The 19,912-nt window shown below is 40.5% G+C and overlaps 1 protein-coding gene across 1 annotated transcript in view; it reads left to right on the top strand.

The window, feature by feature from the left end:
• Positions 1-19,912, top strand: part of LOC126108836 (Golgi integral membrane protein 4-like) — a 142,629-nt gene that overhangs the window by 33,308 nt on the left and 89,409 nt on the right. The window contains exon 4 of the mRNA XM_049914199.1: positions 18,735-18,913. Coding sequence (XP_049770156.1) covers positions 18,735-18,913 — 179 coding nt within the window. The remainder of the gene's footprint in view (positions 1-18,734; positions 18,914-19,912) is intronic.

Raw genomic sequence — 19,912 nt, 5'->3', positions numbered from 1 at the left:
ACACACACACACACACACACTCTCTCTCTCTCTCTCTCTCTCTCTCTCTCTCTCTTTAAACTCACCAGCAGGTTTTGTGACATCATGTCTGAGCTTGCCGTCTCTGTGTGTTTTAAGATCCAATTTACTAGTCTACCAAGCTATTCATTTAACCAAAAAATGGTTACACGAGTCTGTTGTTGGGTAAAAGATGACTAGACCAGTGTAGGAAGGAGAGTGAGAGGTCACTAGTTCACGGCTATAACTCGGGACTTCGGGCATTGCCACTGCTTGCACAAGTGTTTGGTATCACAATTATTCCTGGATAGAGATGAGGCAGGAGGTGAAGTAGCAGCAAAAGTGCAGCTGTGAGAGCGGGTCGAGAGTTGTGCTCGGATAGCTCAGTTGGTAGAGCACTCACCTACAAAAGCCGAACGTCCCGGGTTTGTGTCCTGGCCCTGCATGCTGTTTCAATCTGCCAGGAAGTTTAGTGAGGATAATTATTTACCAGTGCCTTGACTGATCTGTAAAGAGACAGATATTGTTCTGTTTTTCTGTGTACGTACATTTGCACAGTGGTGGCTATAATTAAACTTTTGAGCCAGTACAGATAGAATAGTACCGTACGGCACCCAACTTTAGAGGAACGCTGCTCAGACTGTGTGCTACTTGATTTGGGTTATTAGTAGTGTCAGTGACTTGCAGTCAGATGGCAGTACTGGCGAGGCGACGTAGGGTCGAAACACGTATGCCACTGTCATTGCAGTTGCCGACAGTCGGCGTGGGTCTGGACCGGGCGATCGGGGCTTTACTCGCAGAGCTGCTTTACCGAAACGACAGCAATGGCACTTCTGCTCTCGGTGAATATCGACGCATTAAGGAATGCGGAGGGGTCCTCTTTCCGCACTGGTGCCGAAGAACCCAGTTCGCGAGTTCGAATTAACTGGCGATTCGGGAATTGCTCCCGGGAAAGGTCGATAGCCAGTTGCATCACAAATTGTTGAAGGAGGTACTCTCGCCACGGCTGAAAGTGCCGGACACAGTGCGCGATATCCAAACAGTGGATGAGCTGTGTCGTGACAGCTGAACATTCCGGTCCACAGTTCGAGAAGTGCTACAGACAGTATCGTGAAATGGTGTCTCTAGTGCGGTGACAGGCTGTCGTGGAAGCAGACAGTAGTCACACTGAGGAACGTTTCTTACCTGAAATGTAAACGTGGTAAGCAGTTAACAACTGTTACCCCTCATGTGGAAATTAAAATGCAGTCAAACAGTTGTGAATAGCAACTATCATTTTCATAATGTTGGGAATTAAAATGGGTTTCTTTCAATAGTTTATTTGTTATCTCTCTTCCTCGTGTCCTTACAAATGCTTCCCCAGTGTTTATCCTCCAGTCACTCATTTTCCATGTGAGGTCCTTTCAAGTAGTGTAAATTTATTAATCAGTTGTTTTTGTTTGCATCGGACGAACTTTGTATGCTTTCTGTCTGAAGTGTGGACTACTGCATCGAACTTTTTCCGGGCATCACTCTTTCTCTTCTGGAGCAAAAATTGTAATTGTATTCTTTGCACTACTTGGACTGTCCAACACAATTTCACAGAACACAGCTTTATTAGAGACAGACTGATTGTGAAAGTTTGCTATTTTCTCCCTGTCAGTCCTGCAACACAACAGTGAGATCATTTGCTCACACCTGTGTCACTACATTATGTACTCTAATGCTAGAAAAAGGTTTTATCCAAAAGTTAGCAACTTTTTGATAACTCGGCATATCCGCTGCTCTACTATTTGGTGAATTGTCGCCTCTACACCATAAATTATTTACATTCCATCAGAGCTTTCCATTACAATAGTAATCTTTGTAAAGATTTAAAGTCTCTTACTTTGGTGCGGAAAGGTTGTGGAACATACATTTTGAATAATTTACCAGCAGCCACAAAAACTTTAGCTTGAAGAGAAGTCTCTCATTTGCTGGTAGACAACTGCTACTCCATGGATGAATTTCTGAGTAGGGCCAATTGATGCAGTTACCATTAAAATGTTAAAATAATTTGATTTTTGTATAAAATTTAGCTTTTGTACATCTTCATTGCAGTAATGTAGTGTCTGTAAGTTTTGTAAAATTCTTGTGAACTTTTGTGTATACATCTTTACTCATTTATGGTAGTTTATATAAACATTTAAAGGAAAACATCTTTCAGATTAATTACTTACTACATTTCCTTCAGTACCAATTCACTTAGTTTGTGTGAAAGAAAGATTAGTATATCTATTCATTTGTAAATTCTATATTTTCTACAACATTGAGAATCTCCCCACTGTGGATCTACAGACAAAGGATATTTCTATCTATTTATCTATCTGCCTCTGGAAAATCCAGGGAGGAATGTAACAAAATTATGAAAAGGGTAGTTGCTACTCACCATGTAGAGGGAATGCTTAGTCACAGAAAGGCACAACAAAAAGACTGTCAGGAACAGCCTTGGCCAACAAGGCTTGTGTCGAAAATAGACAGTGCGCTTGCATGCGTGCGAAGAAACCCAACTCGCACATACACGACCACAGTCCCTGGCTGCTGAGGCCAGACTGTGACTGTTGGTGAGTTGGTGGAATAGACACAGAGGGCTATGTAATGCTGGAATGGGAACAGCAAAGGGGCTAGATGGGCAAGACCAATGATGAATGAAGGTCGAGGCCAGCAGCCTGTGCCATCTGGATGGTTCCCACGAACACCCGGGTAATTCCATCCCAAATAAACGCAGTGATTTTACTCCCCATCCCAGATTTTGATGAAACTTGGCACAAAGTTAACAAACATATGGGTAGCCCGCCCAGTTAGCCGTGCAGTCTAATGCACTGCTCTCGGGCAGGAAGGTGTGCAGGTCCCCAGCACGAATCCGCCCATCAAATTAGTGTCGAGGTCAGTCTGTAGATGGTTTTTAAGGTGGTCTTCTATCTGCCTTGGCAAATGCAGGCTGGCTTCCCTTATTGTGCCTCAGTTACACTATGTCGGCGGTTGCTGTGCAAACACTTTCTACACGTACGCGCACACGATGATTGGCCACTGGGGGGCCAAACCGCACAATAACCCCGTGTTCGGTGTGGGGCGGCGGTGGGGTGAGCGGACTGCTGTGGCCTGTTGTGGGGATGTGGACCACTGAGGGCTACGGCGGGGACGAAGCCTCTCCGTTGTTTCTAGGTCCCCAGTTCAATAGAATACAACTTATGGCTAAAGAAAAAATACCTAATTTTATCAAAATCCATTGACCCATTTTGAAAATTTGGCAATATTAAATTGTCAAAAATCACCAAAAAACACTACATCACTATAAGTTCAAGTTGCAACTCTTATAATTAAGCTTAAATGGTGGGAGAGGTGTTATTTTGCAGCATTTTCCATGAGCTTTCGTGTGATGTACAACACATTATGAGTTTGAGGAAAATATAAATTTTTAATTTCTCAAAAAGTGCATCTTGAAAATTTCAAAAAATTGTTTATGAAGCTTCACATTATTGTTCATGTATTCCCTATGTATGAAAATGGAACTGGAACACATTTATAAAATTTCCAAAATTCACATTTCACTAAGAAAATGACATTTTTGTAAAATTTATATATTTAAGCAGAAATATACGTAATATTATTTTTAATATGTATTCATATTTAAGGTTAACACACTCATTCCAAATGTCAGTAGCAAAACCTGATTTAAACAGTCTGTGTTTTAAGATTGATCTTCTTGTTAAATGCTCCTTTTGTTTTTACAGTTCCATCCCCCAGAATCTGTTGGTGTTAATGGGTTTGCTTTACAAAGAATATCATTTATAGATAACCACAGAATATCTGATTTTATAGGATATGTTTAAGACACTGATGGATCAGCTGGAAGAAGGAAAGTAACTTTAACTTCATCAAGATCTTTGTCTTTTGTTAAAATATAAGCTGCCCACCATTTCTTGCCATAGACAACAGTAACATATGCACGAATATCTTTCAAAGCCTGTCTTTTGGGAAAATTCGTAACTGTTCAACAGTAGATTCTGTTGGGCCTGAAAAAGTTTTTACCAATATTTTGAGTCGGGCTCCAGCTGTGTGTTTGAGTTGTGTTTGCACGGGTGTGTGCGTGTGTGTATGTTGTTTATCTTTGACAAAGGCCCTCTTGGCCAAAAGCTAACTTTACGACTGTCTTTTTGTTGTGCCTTTCTGTGGAGCATCTCCACTATATGGTGAATAGCAACTATCCTTTCAATATATTGTTACCAATATTTTGATGTACTTGATGCAATCACTATAAAAGCATGTAACTTCTGTGCTCCTTTTATGGAAACAGATTGACTAAAGCACTCTTCCAGAAATCTCTGTTTCAATGTACTTGTGTTGAAAATTCAAAATGTACAGATGTAAAGTTTTTAACTGCTCAATCAAAAAGCTGTTGCAGAGTAAGAGTTTGCCTCTGCAGACTTGTTTTTGTTTCTAGTCTCTTAACAGAGTCACTGACACCATCACAAGGCCCTTTTCCATCAGAAAAATATTTTTCGTGGAAGCATAACTTTACAAAATTTTTCTTAGTCTTATACTGGGCTGCACTGCCATCCGAAAAGTTGTATATCTTCTGTATATCAGTGTGAAATTTCCTCTTTAAAAACTGAGTTAGCTTCTTTTGTGAACGGTAGACTGCTGTGGTATTATGCTGTAGACAGTTAGAAATTATGACATAACTAGAGTGCTATGTTTTGCTCTCTCCTTTGTAATACACTACAAAATGTTCCACTGTGGCACGATCACATGACCAATGAAAACCCTGGGCCTCATCTGTTGTCTATTGCAAGAAAGTGTAATTCTCGGAGAAGTCACATATAAGAACACATTCACCCTCATTAGAGTTTTTCTTGATTTCATTTAGAAAAGAGCTTCGTTACTTTGCTAGAAAAACATAGAGTATTAGTGTAGTCAGTTTTTCAGAAAATAATTCGATGAACTCTGATGAGGTCTTATTCATTATTTGTAATTTGCGTCTTTCTACTGAAACCCACAGTCGAAAAGCGATATTTTCAACCACATTATTCTCAAATGCAATTTGGTGTGTCCTTTTTATTGGGTCACTTCCTGGGCAAGAACTACAGTTTTCCATAATGCAGTGATATTATGCTGGGTTGCACACCACTTTTTCAAAACAGTGTTCATAAGAGGCCAATTCCCCGTTGGTTAAGATACCTAGCTTAGTGTTTTCTGTCATTAGTTTGACATTTTGATGGATAGTGTGAACACATACTGAATGTAGTCTACCATAACCTTCTGAAATGCAGTGTTTTGGGTTCAGTTCTGCAAATTTAGAAAACTCAATCGTCATTGCTGGAAATTTAGCTTTGAAACTTTTATATGCTTCTTTTAAACTGCACAAAATAAATCTTTTAGATATTACTGTTCTGTCTTCATCTTCCCCCCCCTTCACAGTTACACAGTCTTTCTTCCTTGGCATTACTCTGCTCATTTCATCATTTTCATAAAAATAATTATGCACTGTTTGCACAACTTCTCATGACAAATTCTTTTCCAGTTTTTGATCAGGACATTCTAATATGCCTCTTTCCTTCAAAGCCTTTTTGTCTGGCATACCACATAGTCAGCAGCATTAAATTCACACATTCCTATCAGTCCAAGATTCAGGCAAACAAGTTAATAACATTACTTTCTTTCTCCTACTACTTGAACAAAAACTAGCTTCCAGGTTATCTGTTACAGACTGTTCCAATGACTCACATTCGTTTTCCGAGAAATCCTCTGTATTAGCAAATAATTGTTTTTTTAAATGCTAACTCAATGGTTTTTAATTATTTGGTGGAATACTGCTTTGCTAGGGTTTTGTACTATGTGCAGGGGACTCTACTAATTGCTGAAGAGGTGTATCTAGTGTCGCCAGAACAGCTGAAGGTGGAGAAACGTAGTCTGTCTCATCATCGTCCAAAGATTTTTTACAATCATAATTTTCTTGAATATTTTTCAATGAACCAATCTTCTTCCTAGAATTATCAGAAATTTTTGATACATTTGGGATATCAGGAAACATTACACAGGCAAATTTCTTAGTCTCTTCATGTTTTTCACAAAATGATTCTGTTTTTCTTTTAAATGACTGCAACATTGTAGTGTCCAATATCTTTCTTCCTGATCCATTGTATAATACAGCCTCCAATTAAAATTTATAAATGTTTCTGTTCAGAACACTAAGAAAATGTACTGAAATAATGAGCAATGACTTAGATAATAATTTTGTTCACTAACCGACACGTTACAAAATATTAACGATGCTTATGTCACCAAATTAATTGCCAACACCACCCACATCCAAAAAGCCACTAAACCAGCATGAAGACTTAGCAACTAAATGATAGCAGTGCCAGACTCGCTGTTACTTGGTGGCTTGACTCGAACTGGCATAGCAGGGCCTGGGCAGCTGCAATAATAGCAGTCAGCTGCGTGGGATTGTTGGAATCAACAATTGGAATTTCTGTCCCAGTTTGTTCTTTTCACATATAGTAATCAGATCTTAATAATTACAGTTATAGATTACAATTGTATTAAAAACTTAGTTTTAGTACTTCTGATAAAATAATCTCTCATCACAGTCACTAGTGACATTTTGAACACATTACAAATAAATTTATGCAAAAGTGTAAATTCATTAGCTGGTAAATTATGTATGTGTCCACTTAAATCTACAAACTTTACAAAAATGTCATTTTTAGTGAAATGTGAATTTTTGAAATTTTATAAATGTGTGAACCCATTACAGTCCCACTTTCATACTTAGGGTATTAGTGAACAATAATGTGAGGCAGTATATATAATTCTGGAAAATTTTTGTAGATGTGCTTTTTGAGAAATTAAAAATTTAAATTTTCAGGTAAATTAAAAAAATTAATTTCGAACTTCCTGGCAGATTAAAGCTGTGTGCTGGACCAAGACTCGAACTCGGGACCATTTCGCTTCGTGGACAATTTTCATTCTGAAAATTCACCTTGATCCCATATTGTGTTGTACATCACAGGAATGTTCATGGAAAATTCTGCAAAATGACACCTCTCCCAACATTTTATCTTAATTAGGAGAGTTGCCAAAGCAGTTTGAAATTATGGTGGTATAGTGTATTTTTGGTGATGTTTGACTACTTCACATTACCATATTTTCAAAATGGGTCAATGGATTTGAATAAAATAGGGTATTTCTCTTAATCTACGAGGGCAGTTCAATAAGTAATGCAACACATTTTTTTTCTGAAACAGGGGTTGTTTTATTCAGCATTGAAATACACCAGGTTATACCTCAATCTTTTAGCTACACAACACTATTTTTCAACGTAATCTCCATTCAATGCTACGGCCTTACGCCACCTTGAAATGAGGGCCTGTATGCCTGCACAGTACCAGCTGTGCACGGCCGGCCCGCACGCGGGAGATCAGACAGTCTTGCTTGATCTTGCGGCGATGATGACACACGCTTTGCCCAACGACTCATCGTGCTTTTGTCCACTGCCAGATCACCTTAGACATTCTGCAAGCGCCTATGAATATCTGAGATGCCCTGGTTTTCCGCCAAAAGAAACTCGATCACTGCCCGTTGTTTGCAACGCACATCCGTTACAGACGCCAATTTAACAGCTCCGTACAGCGCTGCCACCTGTCGGAAGTCAATGAAACTATACGAGACGGAGCGGGAATGTTTGAAAATATTCCACAAGAAATTTCCGGTTTTTTCAACCAAAATTGGCCGAGAAAAAAAAAGTGTTGCATTACTTATTGAACTGCCCTCGTATATATTGCCTTGCTTTGTGCCAAGTTTCATGAAAATCTGAGCTGGTGACTTAAAATTCATGTTAAAAGTGTGTTGATTTGACATGGAATGACCCACCAGCTTTTCTGAATTGAATTGTGCATATGGGGACACTCCTTGCAGTGTATCCTGCGTTCCTGTAAACTCTCGATCTCGACCTTCGTTAGCCATTGTCCTTACCCATATAGCCCCTTTGCTGTTCTCATTCCAGCACTACACAGCCCTCTATTCCACCAATGCATCCACAGCCTTATTACTTCTCTCCTTTTCCACTGCTGCACCCCCCACCCTTCATCTAACCTCCAAACTGCATCTAGCTGCCATACCCTCTCTCAACCTTGTCCCCTTATGCTCCTGTGAGAAACACTTTACTGTCCAGCGCCCCTACCCTGCTATCCTCCTCCTCCCTGCCCCAGCCTCCTCCTTACCCCCACCACCTGGTTGCTTCTCCCATCAAACATTGCTACTCGCAGTCTGGCTTCAGCAACCGGAGGCTGTAGTCGTGTGTGTGAGAGTTATGTTTGTGTCTGTGTCGTCTATTTTTGATGAAGACCTTGTTGGCCGAAAGCTCACTTCCTGAAAGTCTTTTTGTTGTACCTATCTGTGACTCGGCATCTCCTCTATGTACTGAGTAGCAGCTATCCTTTTCATAATATTATCCATCCATTTATCTTATCAATACGAGGAAGGAAGTAGCAGTTCTGAAAGCTAGTCGTAGTTTATTTTGTACGTCTAGATGGGTGTTGGCAGTGATTGAAATTTTGCTATTGGAAGCTAAGCTCTTCTGATTCGTAGTAACTACATAATTGTGCACTATATAACTAATCCTTCCACGAGCAGCACAGAGGGAGTTTATACTGAAGACTGTGATTCCTCCTAGCACAGATGAAGAGGAGAGTAATTCGTTGCTGTACAGCCAGGCCCAGTGTTAATGCAAATGACCTCGTTGTGTCCATCAGGTTTGCTGTTCACACAAAGATCTTCATGTCCACCAGTGAATTACTGGCTTGTGCGCAGTTGGTTTTGTACTTCAAATGCTACAACAGTAGTGATAAATTTAAAGTGTAATCTTCCATTTTTGTGATGCATACTCTGGCGAGAATTAAAACTAGGAGAAAACACTTTGTAGAGCTCCATAAACAATTCTCTCATGCAATTAATGTCGCCACAAATCTCGTAGGGAACAGAATCGATGACATTATATACTTAGTTCCACTCAGTATTGTGTTTCAGAATGATACGCAAACTGATCAAAAGTTCCCGGACACCCCAGTGTAATGCGGAATTGACTACTAGATGGCAGAATACGGGCGACTCGTCAGTATAAGACTCACTCCTCCTGTACGGGCCACAGAGGCCCGACAGTACCGACCGGTTGCCGTCACCGGGGGCCCGCAACCGTCGCCGGATGGGGATAGATGTAAGAATTAACAAAATGGAAAGAGCTTATGGTTTGACCAAAAATATTTACAACAAGAAATGTATATGTAGAAAAACAAAACTAAAACACTACACCACAGTGGTACGACCAGAATGTTTATATGGATCTGAATGCCTAATGGCGAACTATAAGATGGACAAACTAGAGGTACTGGCAAGAAGGACTATTAGAAAAATAATGGGTGCCATAAAAACTGCAGATGGTTGGAAAATAAGAAGTAATGAGGAAATCTACAAAAATATAGAGAAAATATCTGAAGTAATGGCCAAACGAAGAGTAACCTTTTTTGGACATCTCTACCGAATGGATGGAAATAGACTAACAAAACAAATACTCCTATATTTCTGGAAGAAGAAATCGACAATAGCATGGATTACAGAACTAAGAAATGATCTTGAAAGAAACAACATCAAAGCATCAGAAATAGCAGAAAGAAACCACTTTAAAAACAAAATACTAAATTTGGAAGGCTTTCAAACCAGAAGAAATAAAAAATCGGGAACAACATGGACAGAAGAAAGGAAGAGGCTTCATGGGGAGAAAATGAGGGAATACTGGAAAAATAGGAAACACGAAGAAGGTAGAAGAGGAACTGAAGTTGTTAATGTGATCCTAGTTAGTCAATACAATTGTAAAATAATAATAATAATAATAATAATAATAATAATAATAATAATAAAAATACTAATAATAAAAATTTCCCGTGGAGGCCCGGGAAAAGAATAGGCCTCCGGTATGCTCTGCCAGTCGTAAAAGGCGACGAAAAGAACAAACCAGTAATAGGGCTAACCCCCCCTTTTAGTGTGATTACTTGGTTCAGGACAGAACTAATGAAGCCTCGGACAAGCGCCGTCATGGTCGGGGATGACGCTTGAACGCTATGCCCGCCCACAATGGTAACGACACTGCTAGCCACACGGAAAATGATTTAAATCCAAATAGAGGTGTTTTACAGGATATGCTTCCTGCAACCACTCTAGAAGGAAAACAAAGACAGAGGATGAGATGGTCAGATGAAGTTAAGACACCTCATGCTCTGTTATTACCAAGCAACAAATTTGGGAACCAACTGTAGTGTTACCTTATCCTCAGGGCTCTGCCGTGAAAAATATAAAATAGAAAATCTGATTGGGTTTTGAATTTTGGTGGTTTCAGTTACGGATAAGGCGGACTTCGTATTATTGATTGAGATCGTGCTGTAATTTGACCGTGCCTGGCAGACCGGGTCGGCAACACTACAAAAAGCGACTGTACGGAAATAGCATCAGAAACTAATTGAAATTTACCTTATAATCTTGTTAGATACGCAGTATTAATTACAATATAGTGTTCATGGCTGTCCTCCTAATTTCTCTTGTAGGACGACCCGTCTTTCACTTTTCTCCGTCGGTTGAAAACTTATTCAAGTTGTCACTGTCATGATCAATTTACAAATTTGTCGATAACCACCTCGAATCACTATTGAAACAACCTCGCTTTGTAATGTAATTTTAATTTCCACCCAAAAGCCCATTCAACACAGCGCCGAAAAATACACGTCTTTCATATGAAGACAAGAGAGAGAGTGTCCTCAATTAATTAGTTGTTAAAAACAGAAAACCTACGCAAAAGTAAAAAAGACGAACAAAATTATTTATAAAAATCGGTCGCTGGCGCAGCGCTCTTCTGCGTGCGCGATCGTAAATTATAACTTAGTATTGGCGGAGGCGTGGTAGTCAAAGTACCATTACACAACACAACTGGATACAGATCACAAGTATACACAACATTTATTACCAGATGCCCAGAATTAAAATTTTTAGCAGAACAACGACTAGCTAATCAGATCCGTGTAATAATCAAAAGTAACAGGATACCCCAGTCAGAATTAGAAAACATCAAGCAAGTACAACAAATACTGGAACAAAATAATGTGCAATCAGAAGAAGAAGAAAATACAGTAATGAACTCAAACATCCCAGAGCAAACAAACAAAGAACAACACGCATCAATTAAACAATCAGAGGAAAACGAAATCTTAAGACACCCACCAGAACAAGCACAAATAGAACATGAAGTGACACACATGTTAGATATAGAAGAAAAATTTCAGCTCACATATATAGAATACAGATACAAATACAAACATTAGACCATTCTTGCATAGACCGCCAAATAACCCACAAGTTGAAACAACAATAACAACTATCAACACAATCATACACAACAAAATAAATGAAAATACAACTATGGAAGAGTTACAACTACTGGTTTATATAGGAGCACTCACTACACTAAATATACACACTAGGCAGATATCAGAACCAAAAACACACAGAAGAAACCCACAAAACCAGCATGGCAACACAGGCTACAGATCAGAATAGAAAAACTGAGAAAAGACATCGGACAGCTAACACAATTTATAAGAAATGAAATGTCAGACAGAAAACGAAAAAGGTTAGGTAAAATCTCACAACAAGAAGCGATAGAGCAATTCGATGAAAAGAAGCAGATATTACAAGCATTGGCCAAACGACTTAGAAGATACAAAAAAGTGAAAATACACTCCTGGAAATTGAAATAAGAACACCGTGAATTCATTGTCCCAGGAAGGGGAAACTTTATTGACACATTCCTGGGGGTCAGATACATCACATGATCACACTGACAGAACCACAGGCACATAGACACAGGCAACAGAGCATGCACAATGTCGGCACTAGTACAGTGTATATCCACCTTTCGCAGCAGTGCAGGCTGCTATTCTCCCATGGAGACGATCATAGAGATGCTGGATGTAGTCCTGTGGAACGGCTTGCCATGCCATTTCCACCTGGCGCCTCAGTTGGACCAGCGTTCGTGCTGGACGTGCAGACCGCGTGAGACGACGCTTCATCCAGTCCCAAACATGCTCAATGGGGGACAGATCCGGAGATCTTGCTGGCCAGGGTAGTTGACTTACACCTTTTAGAGCACGTTGGGTGGCACGGGATACATGCGGACGTGCATTGTCCTGTTGGAACAGCAAGTTCCCTTGCCGGTCTACGAATGGTAGAACGATGGGTTCGATGACGGTTTGGATGTACCGTGCACTATTCAGTGTCCCCTCGACGATCACCAGTGGTGTACGGCCAGTGTAGGAGATCGCTCCCCACACCATGATGCCGGGTGTTGGCCCTGTGTGCCTCGGTCGTATGCAGTCCTGATTGTGGCGCTCACCTGCACGGCGCCAAACACGCATACGACCATCATTGGCACCAAGGCAGAAGCGACTCTCATCACTGAAGACGACACGTCTCCATTTGTCCCTCCATTCACGCCTGTCGCGACACCACTGGAGGCGGGCTGCACGATGTTGGGGCGTGAGCGGAAGACAACCTAACGGTGTGCGGGACCGTAGCCCAGCTTCATGGAGACGGTTGCGAATGGTCCTCGCCGATACCCCAGGAGCAACAGTGTCCCTAATTTGCTGGGAAGTGGCGGTGCGGTCGCCTACGGCACTGCGTAGGATCCTACGGTCTTGGCGTGCATCCGTGCGTCGCTGCGGTCCGGTCCCAGGTCGACGGGCACGTGCACCTTCCGCCGACCACTGGCGACAACATCGATGTACTGTGGAGACCTCACGCCCCACGTGTTGAGCAATTCGGCGGTACGTCCACCCGGCCTCCCGCATGCCCACTATACGCCCTCGCTCAAAGTCCGTCAACTGCACATACGGTTCACGTCCACGCTGTCGCGGCATGCTACCAGTGTTAAAGACTGCGATGGAGCTCTGTATGCCACGGCAAACTGGCTGACACTGACGGCGGCGGTGCACAAATGCTGCGCAGCTAGCGCCATTCGACGGCCAACACCGCGGTTCCTGGTGTGTCCGCTGTGCCGTGCGTGTGATCATTGCTTGTACAGCCCTCTCGCAGTGTCCGGAGCAAGTATGGTGGGTCTGACACACCGGTGTCAATGTGTTCTTTTTTCCATTTCCAGGAGTGTAGAAAGAAACAAAGCCAAACATTCAACATAAACCAAAAGAACTTTTACCCTACAATAGTTAACACACACATTAAAATAGACAATCCACCAAATATAACAGACATGGAACATAACTGGAGCAACATATGGTCAAACCCGGTACAACATAACAGGCATGCGCGGTGGATACAAGCAGAAAGAGACACATACAGGATGATAACACAAATGCCCAAAGTGATAATTTTGCAACATGAAGTCACCCAAGCAATTATTCTCCTCACAATTTGAAAGCCCCTGGAAAAGATAAAATAGCGAATTTCTGGCTAAAGAAGTTCACCTCAACACATTCACATCTAACTAAATTATTTAACAATATGGTTATAATAGAAGGAAACATTCCACGAAGGAAAAATATACCTAAAAACAAAGATGATGTGACTTACCAAATGAAAGTGCTGGCAGGTCGACAGACACACAAACGAACACAAACACACACACAAAATTCAAGCTTTCGCAACAAACTGTTGCCTCATCAGGAAAGAGGGAAGGAGTGGGAAAGACGAAAGGATGTGGGTTTTAAGGGAGAGGGTAAGGAGTCATTCCAGTCCCGGGAGCGGAAAGACTTACCTTAGGGGGAAAAAAGGACGGGTATACACTCGCGCGCGCGCACACACACACACACACACACACACACACACACACACACACACACACACACACACACACACACACACACATATCCATCCACACATATACAGACACAAGCAGACATCTTTAAATATGTCTGCTTGTGTCTGTATATGTGTGGATGGATATGTGTGTGTGTGTGTGTGTGTGTGTGTGTGTGCGAGTGTATACCCGTCCTTTTTTCCCCCTAAGGTAAGTCTTTCCGCTCCTGGGACTGGAATGACTCCTTACCCTCTCCCTTAAAACCCACATCCTTTCGTCTTTCCCTCTCCTTCCCTCTTTCCTGATGAGGCAACAGTTTGTTGCGAAAGCTTGAATTTTGTGTGTATGTTTGTGTTCGTTTGTGTGTCTGTCGACCTGCCAGCACTTTCATTTGGTAAGTCACATCATCTTTGTTTTTAGGTATAAATTATTTAACAGTTACATTGCAGACCCATACACATTTCCTGATACACTTACACAAGGAATAACTTATCTGAAACCTAAAGATCAAGCAGACACAGCAAACCCAGCAAAATATCGCCCCATAATATACAAAATATTAACTTCCGTCATTACACAGAAATTAATGACACATACAACACAGGACAAAATTATAAATGAAGAACAAAAAGGCTGCTGCAAAGGAGCACGAGGATGTAAAGAGTGACTGATGCTAGATGCAGAGGTGACATATCAAGCTAAAACTAAACAAAGGTCGATACACTATGCATACATTAATTACCAAAAAGCTTTTGATAGTATACCCCACTCTTGGTTACTACAAATATTGGAAATATACAAAGTAGATCCTAAATTGATACAGTTCCTAAACATAGTAATGAAAAATTGGAAAACCACACTTAATATCCAAACAAATTCAAATAAGATCACATCACAGCCAATACAGATTAAGCGTGGAATATACCTTGCTCTGAACCCACTATCCAACATGCTAAATAATACAAATTATGGATACAGTATTACTGGAACATACCCACACAAAATCACACATTTGCTATACCTGAATGATCTAAAACTACTGGCAGCAACAAATCAGCAACTCAACCAATTACTAAAGATAACAGACGTATTCAGCAATGATATAAATATGCCTTTTGGAACACACAAATGTAAGAAAAATTGCACAGTCAAGGGATAACACACTAAACAAGATGATTACATATTGGATAACCACAGCGACTGCATAGAAGCGATGGAAAAAACAGATGCCTATAAATATCTAGGATACAGACAAAAAACAGGAATAGATAATACAAATATTAAAGAAGAACTAAAACAAAGATATAGACAAAGACTAACAAAAGTACTGAAAACAGAATTGACAGCAAGAAACAAGACTAAAGCTATAAATACCTATGCTATACCACTATTGACCTACTCATGTGGAGTAGTGAAATGGAGTAACACAGACCTAGAAGCACTCAATACGCTTACACGATCACAATGCCACAAATATAGAATACATCACATACATTCAGCAACAGAAAGATTCACATTAAGCAGAAAGGAAGGTGGAAGGGGATTTATAGATATAAAAAACCTACATTATGGACAGGTAGACAATTTAAGAAAATTTTTTATAGAACGAGCAGAAACTAGCAAAATACACAAAGCAATCACTCATATAAATACATCTGCTACACCACTGCAATTTCATAACAACTTATACAACCCTTTAGATCACATAACATCAACAGATACGAAGAAAGTAAATTGGAAAAAGAAAACACTACACGGCAAGCACCCGTATCATCTAACACAGCCACACTTCGATCAGGACGCATCAGACACGTGGCTAAGAAAAGGCAATATATACAGTGAGACGGAAGGATTCATGATTGCAATACAAGATCAAACAATAAACACTAGATATTACAGCAAGCATATTATTAAAGATCCCAATACCACAACAGATAAATGTAGATTTTGCAAACAACAAATAGAAACAGTAGATCACATCACAAGCGGGTGTACAATACTAGCAAATACAGAATACACCAGAAGATATGACAATGTAGCAAAAATAATACATCAACAACTTGCCATACAACATAAACTAATAAACCAACACGTTCCCACACACAAGTATGCACCACAAAATGTACTGGAGAATGATGAATACAAATTATACTGGAACAGAACCATTATAACAGATAAAACAACACCACAAACAAACCTGACATCATACTCACCAATAAAAAAAGAAATTAACACAACTAATTGAAATATCCATACCCAATACAACAAATATTCAGAAGAAAACAGGAGAAAAAATTGAAAGATACATCCAACTGGCTGAAGAAGTCAAGGACATGTGGCATCAGGATAAAGTTGACATTATACCAATTATACTATCAACTACAGGAGTCATACCACACAATATCCACCAGTACATCAACACAATACAGCTGCATCCAAACATATATATATACAACTACAGAAATCTGTAATTATTGATACATGTTCAATTACCCAAAAGTTCCTAAATGCAATGTAACATATACCGTACAGTTAAAAGGAAGTCAAGCTTGATCAAGGTCCACGTCACTTTCAATTTTTACCGGACATAACATCTGAGAAAGGAAAGACATAATAATAATAATAATAATAATAATAATAGTAAAATGAAAAGTAGATCCCAGAAAATGGAAATTGTTTATCAATTAACAAAGGAAATTTACAGTAAAAAACCCACACACTCAGGAAAAAAAGAGAAAAATATCCAATACTACATCATTGTCTTAAAAGTGGAGTGTCTTTATGCATCAGACTGGACTGTTAAGCCCTCACTAGAAAGGGAGAAATTGTGTAGATGGAGGAAAGGAAAGGAAGGTACTGTGGAAAATAATTGGTCTGAGAAGTACTGAAGAAATTTATATACAAACAGAAAAACTGTAAAACTGTCTGATAATCTCAGGAAAATGAGAATTTAGTTTTATGGTCACTTGGGTGAACCCATAAAGACTTCCTGAAAAAATGACTGTTTTGACAAAATAGAGATCACTTGGTTCAGGGAGGTGAAAAAATGTTGGTATGAATTCTAGACAGGCCAGCCCTTTATTACAACATTAGGAAGTTCCAGGATTTTCAGGAAAATCTCAGAGAATGCATAATGATGGGCAGGTGGAAACAGGAAAAAACACAGTGAAAGAATGAAGAAATGTTGTGAAGACCAAAAATCAGAAGAGAATAAAGTCATGGTGCAGTTACTTGTTGTGCATCATAGATGACTGAAATAAAAAAGAGTAATAATAACCTTCTTCACCTCACACGGCTACTTGCTTGCGGCAGTGCTTCGCACCCTGTTCTCTCTGTCCCACTCCCCTCATCTCTTCCAAATGGTTTCTCCACTCCTTTTAGCAATGTGTCCCTTCTTGCCTTCTATGCATCTTCCTAGACTTTCTTTCATGTTGTAGATTTCTGTAGTACAAAGCAGAGTTGTTATATAATTCTGTATCATTGAACAAAACCAATAAATTATGAAAGAAAATTGCTGGGAAGTACTTACCCCGGATGAGAGTGACCTGCCAATAGACGATGTGGTATCACATATGCATAGATGTGTATAGCTAGAGACAGTAATGCATGCAAAAGTTAAGAAAGATCCACAATTTTTCACCTTGCCTGTCTACAAAAACTGTTCATTCGTAAGCCACACTTTCTAATGTTGTTACGTAGATAAATTACTTTCGAAATTGAGAATGTAGGAAAACATAGATTGTGACTTATCCTAAAGGTGACACATTCAGTTGCAGACAGGCACTGTTAAGAGGCCCTACACATAAGCTTTCGTCACAAAAGGAAGAGAAACGTATGCCGTTCATTCACACAAGCAAACACACCTCTCAAACACGTGACCACCAGCTCGGGCCAGGATCCATTGATATGTTGCATCACTAGCTGACAAACCTGGCATTGACTGTGTATTCATTTTGACAGTTGTCTATCAGAAATGAAAACTAAAAGTGAACTGTGTCTTTAGTGAAGTATCGGAAAAAATTCATTTCCATATATGCGTGAAAACCCTTCTGAAATTATGAAACAGTTGTTGAAAGAAATATGAATGCATACAAATGTATAAGTACAGTTTCTGCACGCTGGGCTCAGCTGCTTCACATTTCCGCTACTCGATTTCATAAATGTCTCCGTGGCAACCGCTCTTTGTAGCTCTACAAATGACTACCATTTTCACCTTCAGTTGTCTGTGCTTTGCAGTTGAAAGCTGTCCAAATCACTGCCAGAGTTAGGTGACTTCCTTAAGTTGACTCAACTGTTAGTGAGTCTTAGTAGTAAAGAATACATGTATCAAAACTTTGTACACGATGCAGCAAATTTTCATTCATCTCGGTGTTTATGACAACATCTCTCTCAAACTGTGTCTCGTACAATCCTATATTTGTGTAGTGACATTGAGTGGCATATGTGGACACTATCTGCAACGTGTATTGCAAATGGAGTTTATACAACATCTTCCACAATGGGGCAGTTTTCACATATCTTAATGTTTATGACATCGTATCTACTGAACTATGAAAGGTAGACGGCTCTTAGCCCCACAGTGATTCTTGCCTGAAAATACGGGATATGTATATCGTGTTTGGCTGAAATCGATCCAAGTGGAGCGTGCGCACACACACACACACACACACACACACACACACACACACACACACACACACACACACACACAGATATATTAATTATTACAATGTATATGAATTTCATTCGGCACTGTGTCAAACACACGTAGGAATGTGCTAGACCAGTACAGTACCTGTAAGTCCCACTACAGCATATGATGTGCCACTGACTGAAGGTTTGGTGTTCTCGCGTGTTCTCACAGTGGTGGTGGAGTACAAGCTGAGGCTGGAGAAGTCGCTGCAGCAGGAGAAGAACGACCACCGGCACACGCGCGAGTCGCTGCAGGCGCGCGCCGAGGAGGAGCGGTCGCTGCGTGAGCGGCAGTCGCTCGAGGCGAGCAACCGCTACAGCTCGCTGCAGCAGCAGTACAAGATCCTGCAGGTAGGTGCCGCGCAGCTAGCGGTCGCGGCCGGAGCTCGGTGACTTCCGAGGACGTGTCGGCTCGACCGTGTCGATTTTGCGTTTTGCAGTAAGTTTAGCTTTCTAAGTCCTCCCGGTTCTCTGCCGGCAGCAGTCGCTCTCAGTCCGGCTTCGGTAGCGAGAGACGGTGGTCGCGTCTGTGTGAGTTGCGTCTGTTTGGTTTTGGAGGGAAGTGTGTGGGATAAAAATTGTAGAGGGTGACTGAGAGGTGAATACGGTAAGCAGTTTTGAGTAGGTGAGGGCTTCAGCAGTTGTGCAGAGGTGAAGAAGCTCGCACAGGACAGTGTAGCACGGGGAGCTGCATCACACTGTAGTTCCCAGGATTTGTCTCTGTTCTCATTCACACTCTGTAACACAATCTTGTTCTTTATTGTATCTGACCACTTCACACCTTCCACTCTTATCCAGATCCACAGCTGATAAGCCTGTGAGCATTCATCCACTCCCTGCAGCAGTATCCGGTTTTTGAACCATTCAGGTAAACACTCCAAAAGACGCTTCACTAATCATTTCCATAATTGCTTATTTAATGGGCCACAGAAAATACTTCTCCTTCAGTTAACATTTATTTGGCGAAAGCTGTCATTTTTTTGTTCCTCAATTACGTGTCATATTACTGGTAAGTTTGCATTCTACTTAGGTGAAATTATCAACTTCTTCCCCTAATGCATCGCATATTTTCTTTCGTCTTCCTTGTTTGCATTGTAAAAACTTTTACCTTAATATTCCTCACACGTATCTCTATCTCGTATTCCTCTCAGCAGATTTCAGTTATTTTAACATATTGTCGATGACCTTTTCATTTTGCTCAGTAATGCCACATCGTTGGAAAATCTGGAACACTCGTTTGTCCTTCCTCACAGTGTCACACCGTTGTTTGATTGGAAGCAGTTTTTAGCTAAATCGTGTGAATGTAAGTTAAACAGAATAGGTGAAAGACTGCAACTTGTTTTAACCCCT

The sequence above is a fragment of the Schistocerca cancellata genome, chromosome 11 (genome assembly GCF_023864275.1).
Source record: "Schistocerca cancellata isolate TAMUIC-IGC-003103 chromosome 11, iqSchCanc2.1, whole genome shotgun sequence".
In the NCBI taxonomy this organism is placed as follows: domain Eukaryota; kingdom Metazoa; phylum Arthropoda; class Insecta; order Orthoptera; family Acrididae; genus Schistocerca; species Schistocerca cancellata.
The sequence above is the reverse complement of the archived record's forward strand: the minus strand, read 5'-3'. Positions and strand labels throughout refer to the sequence as shown.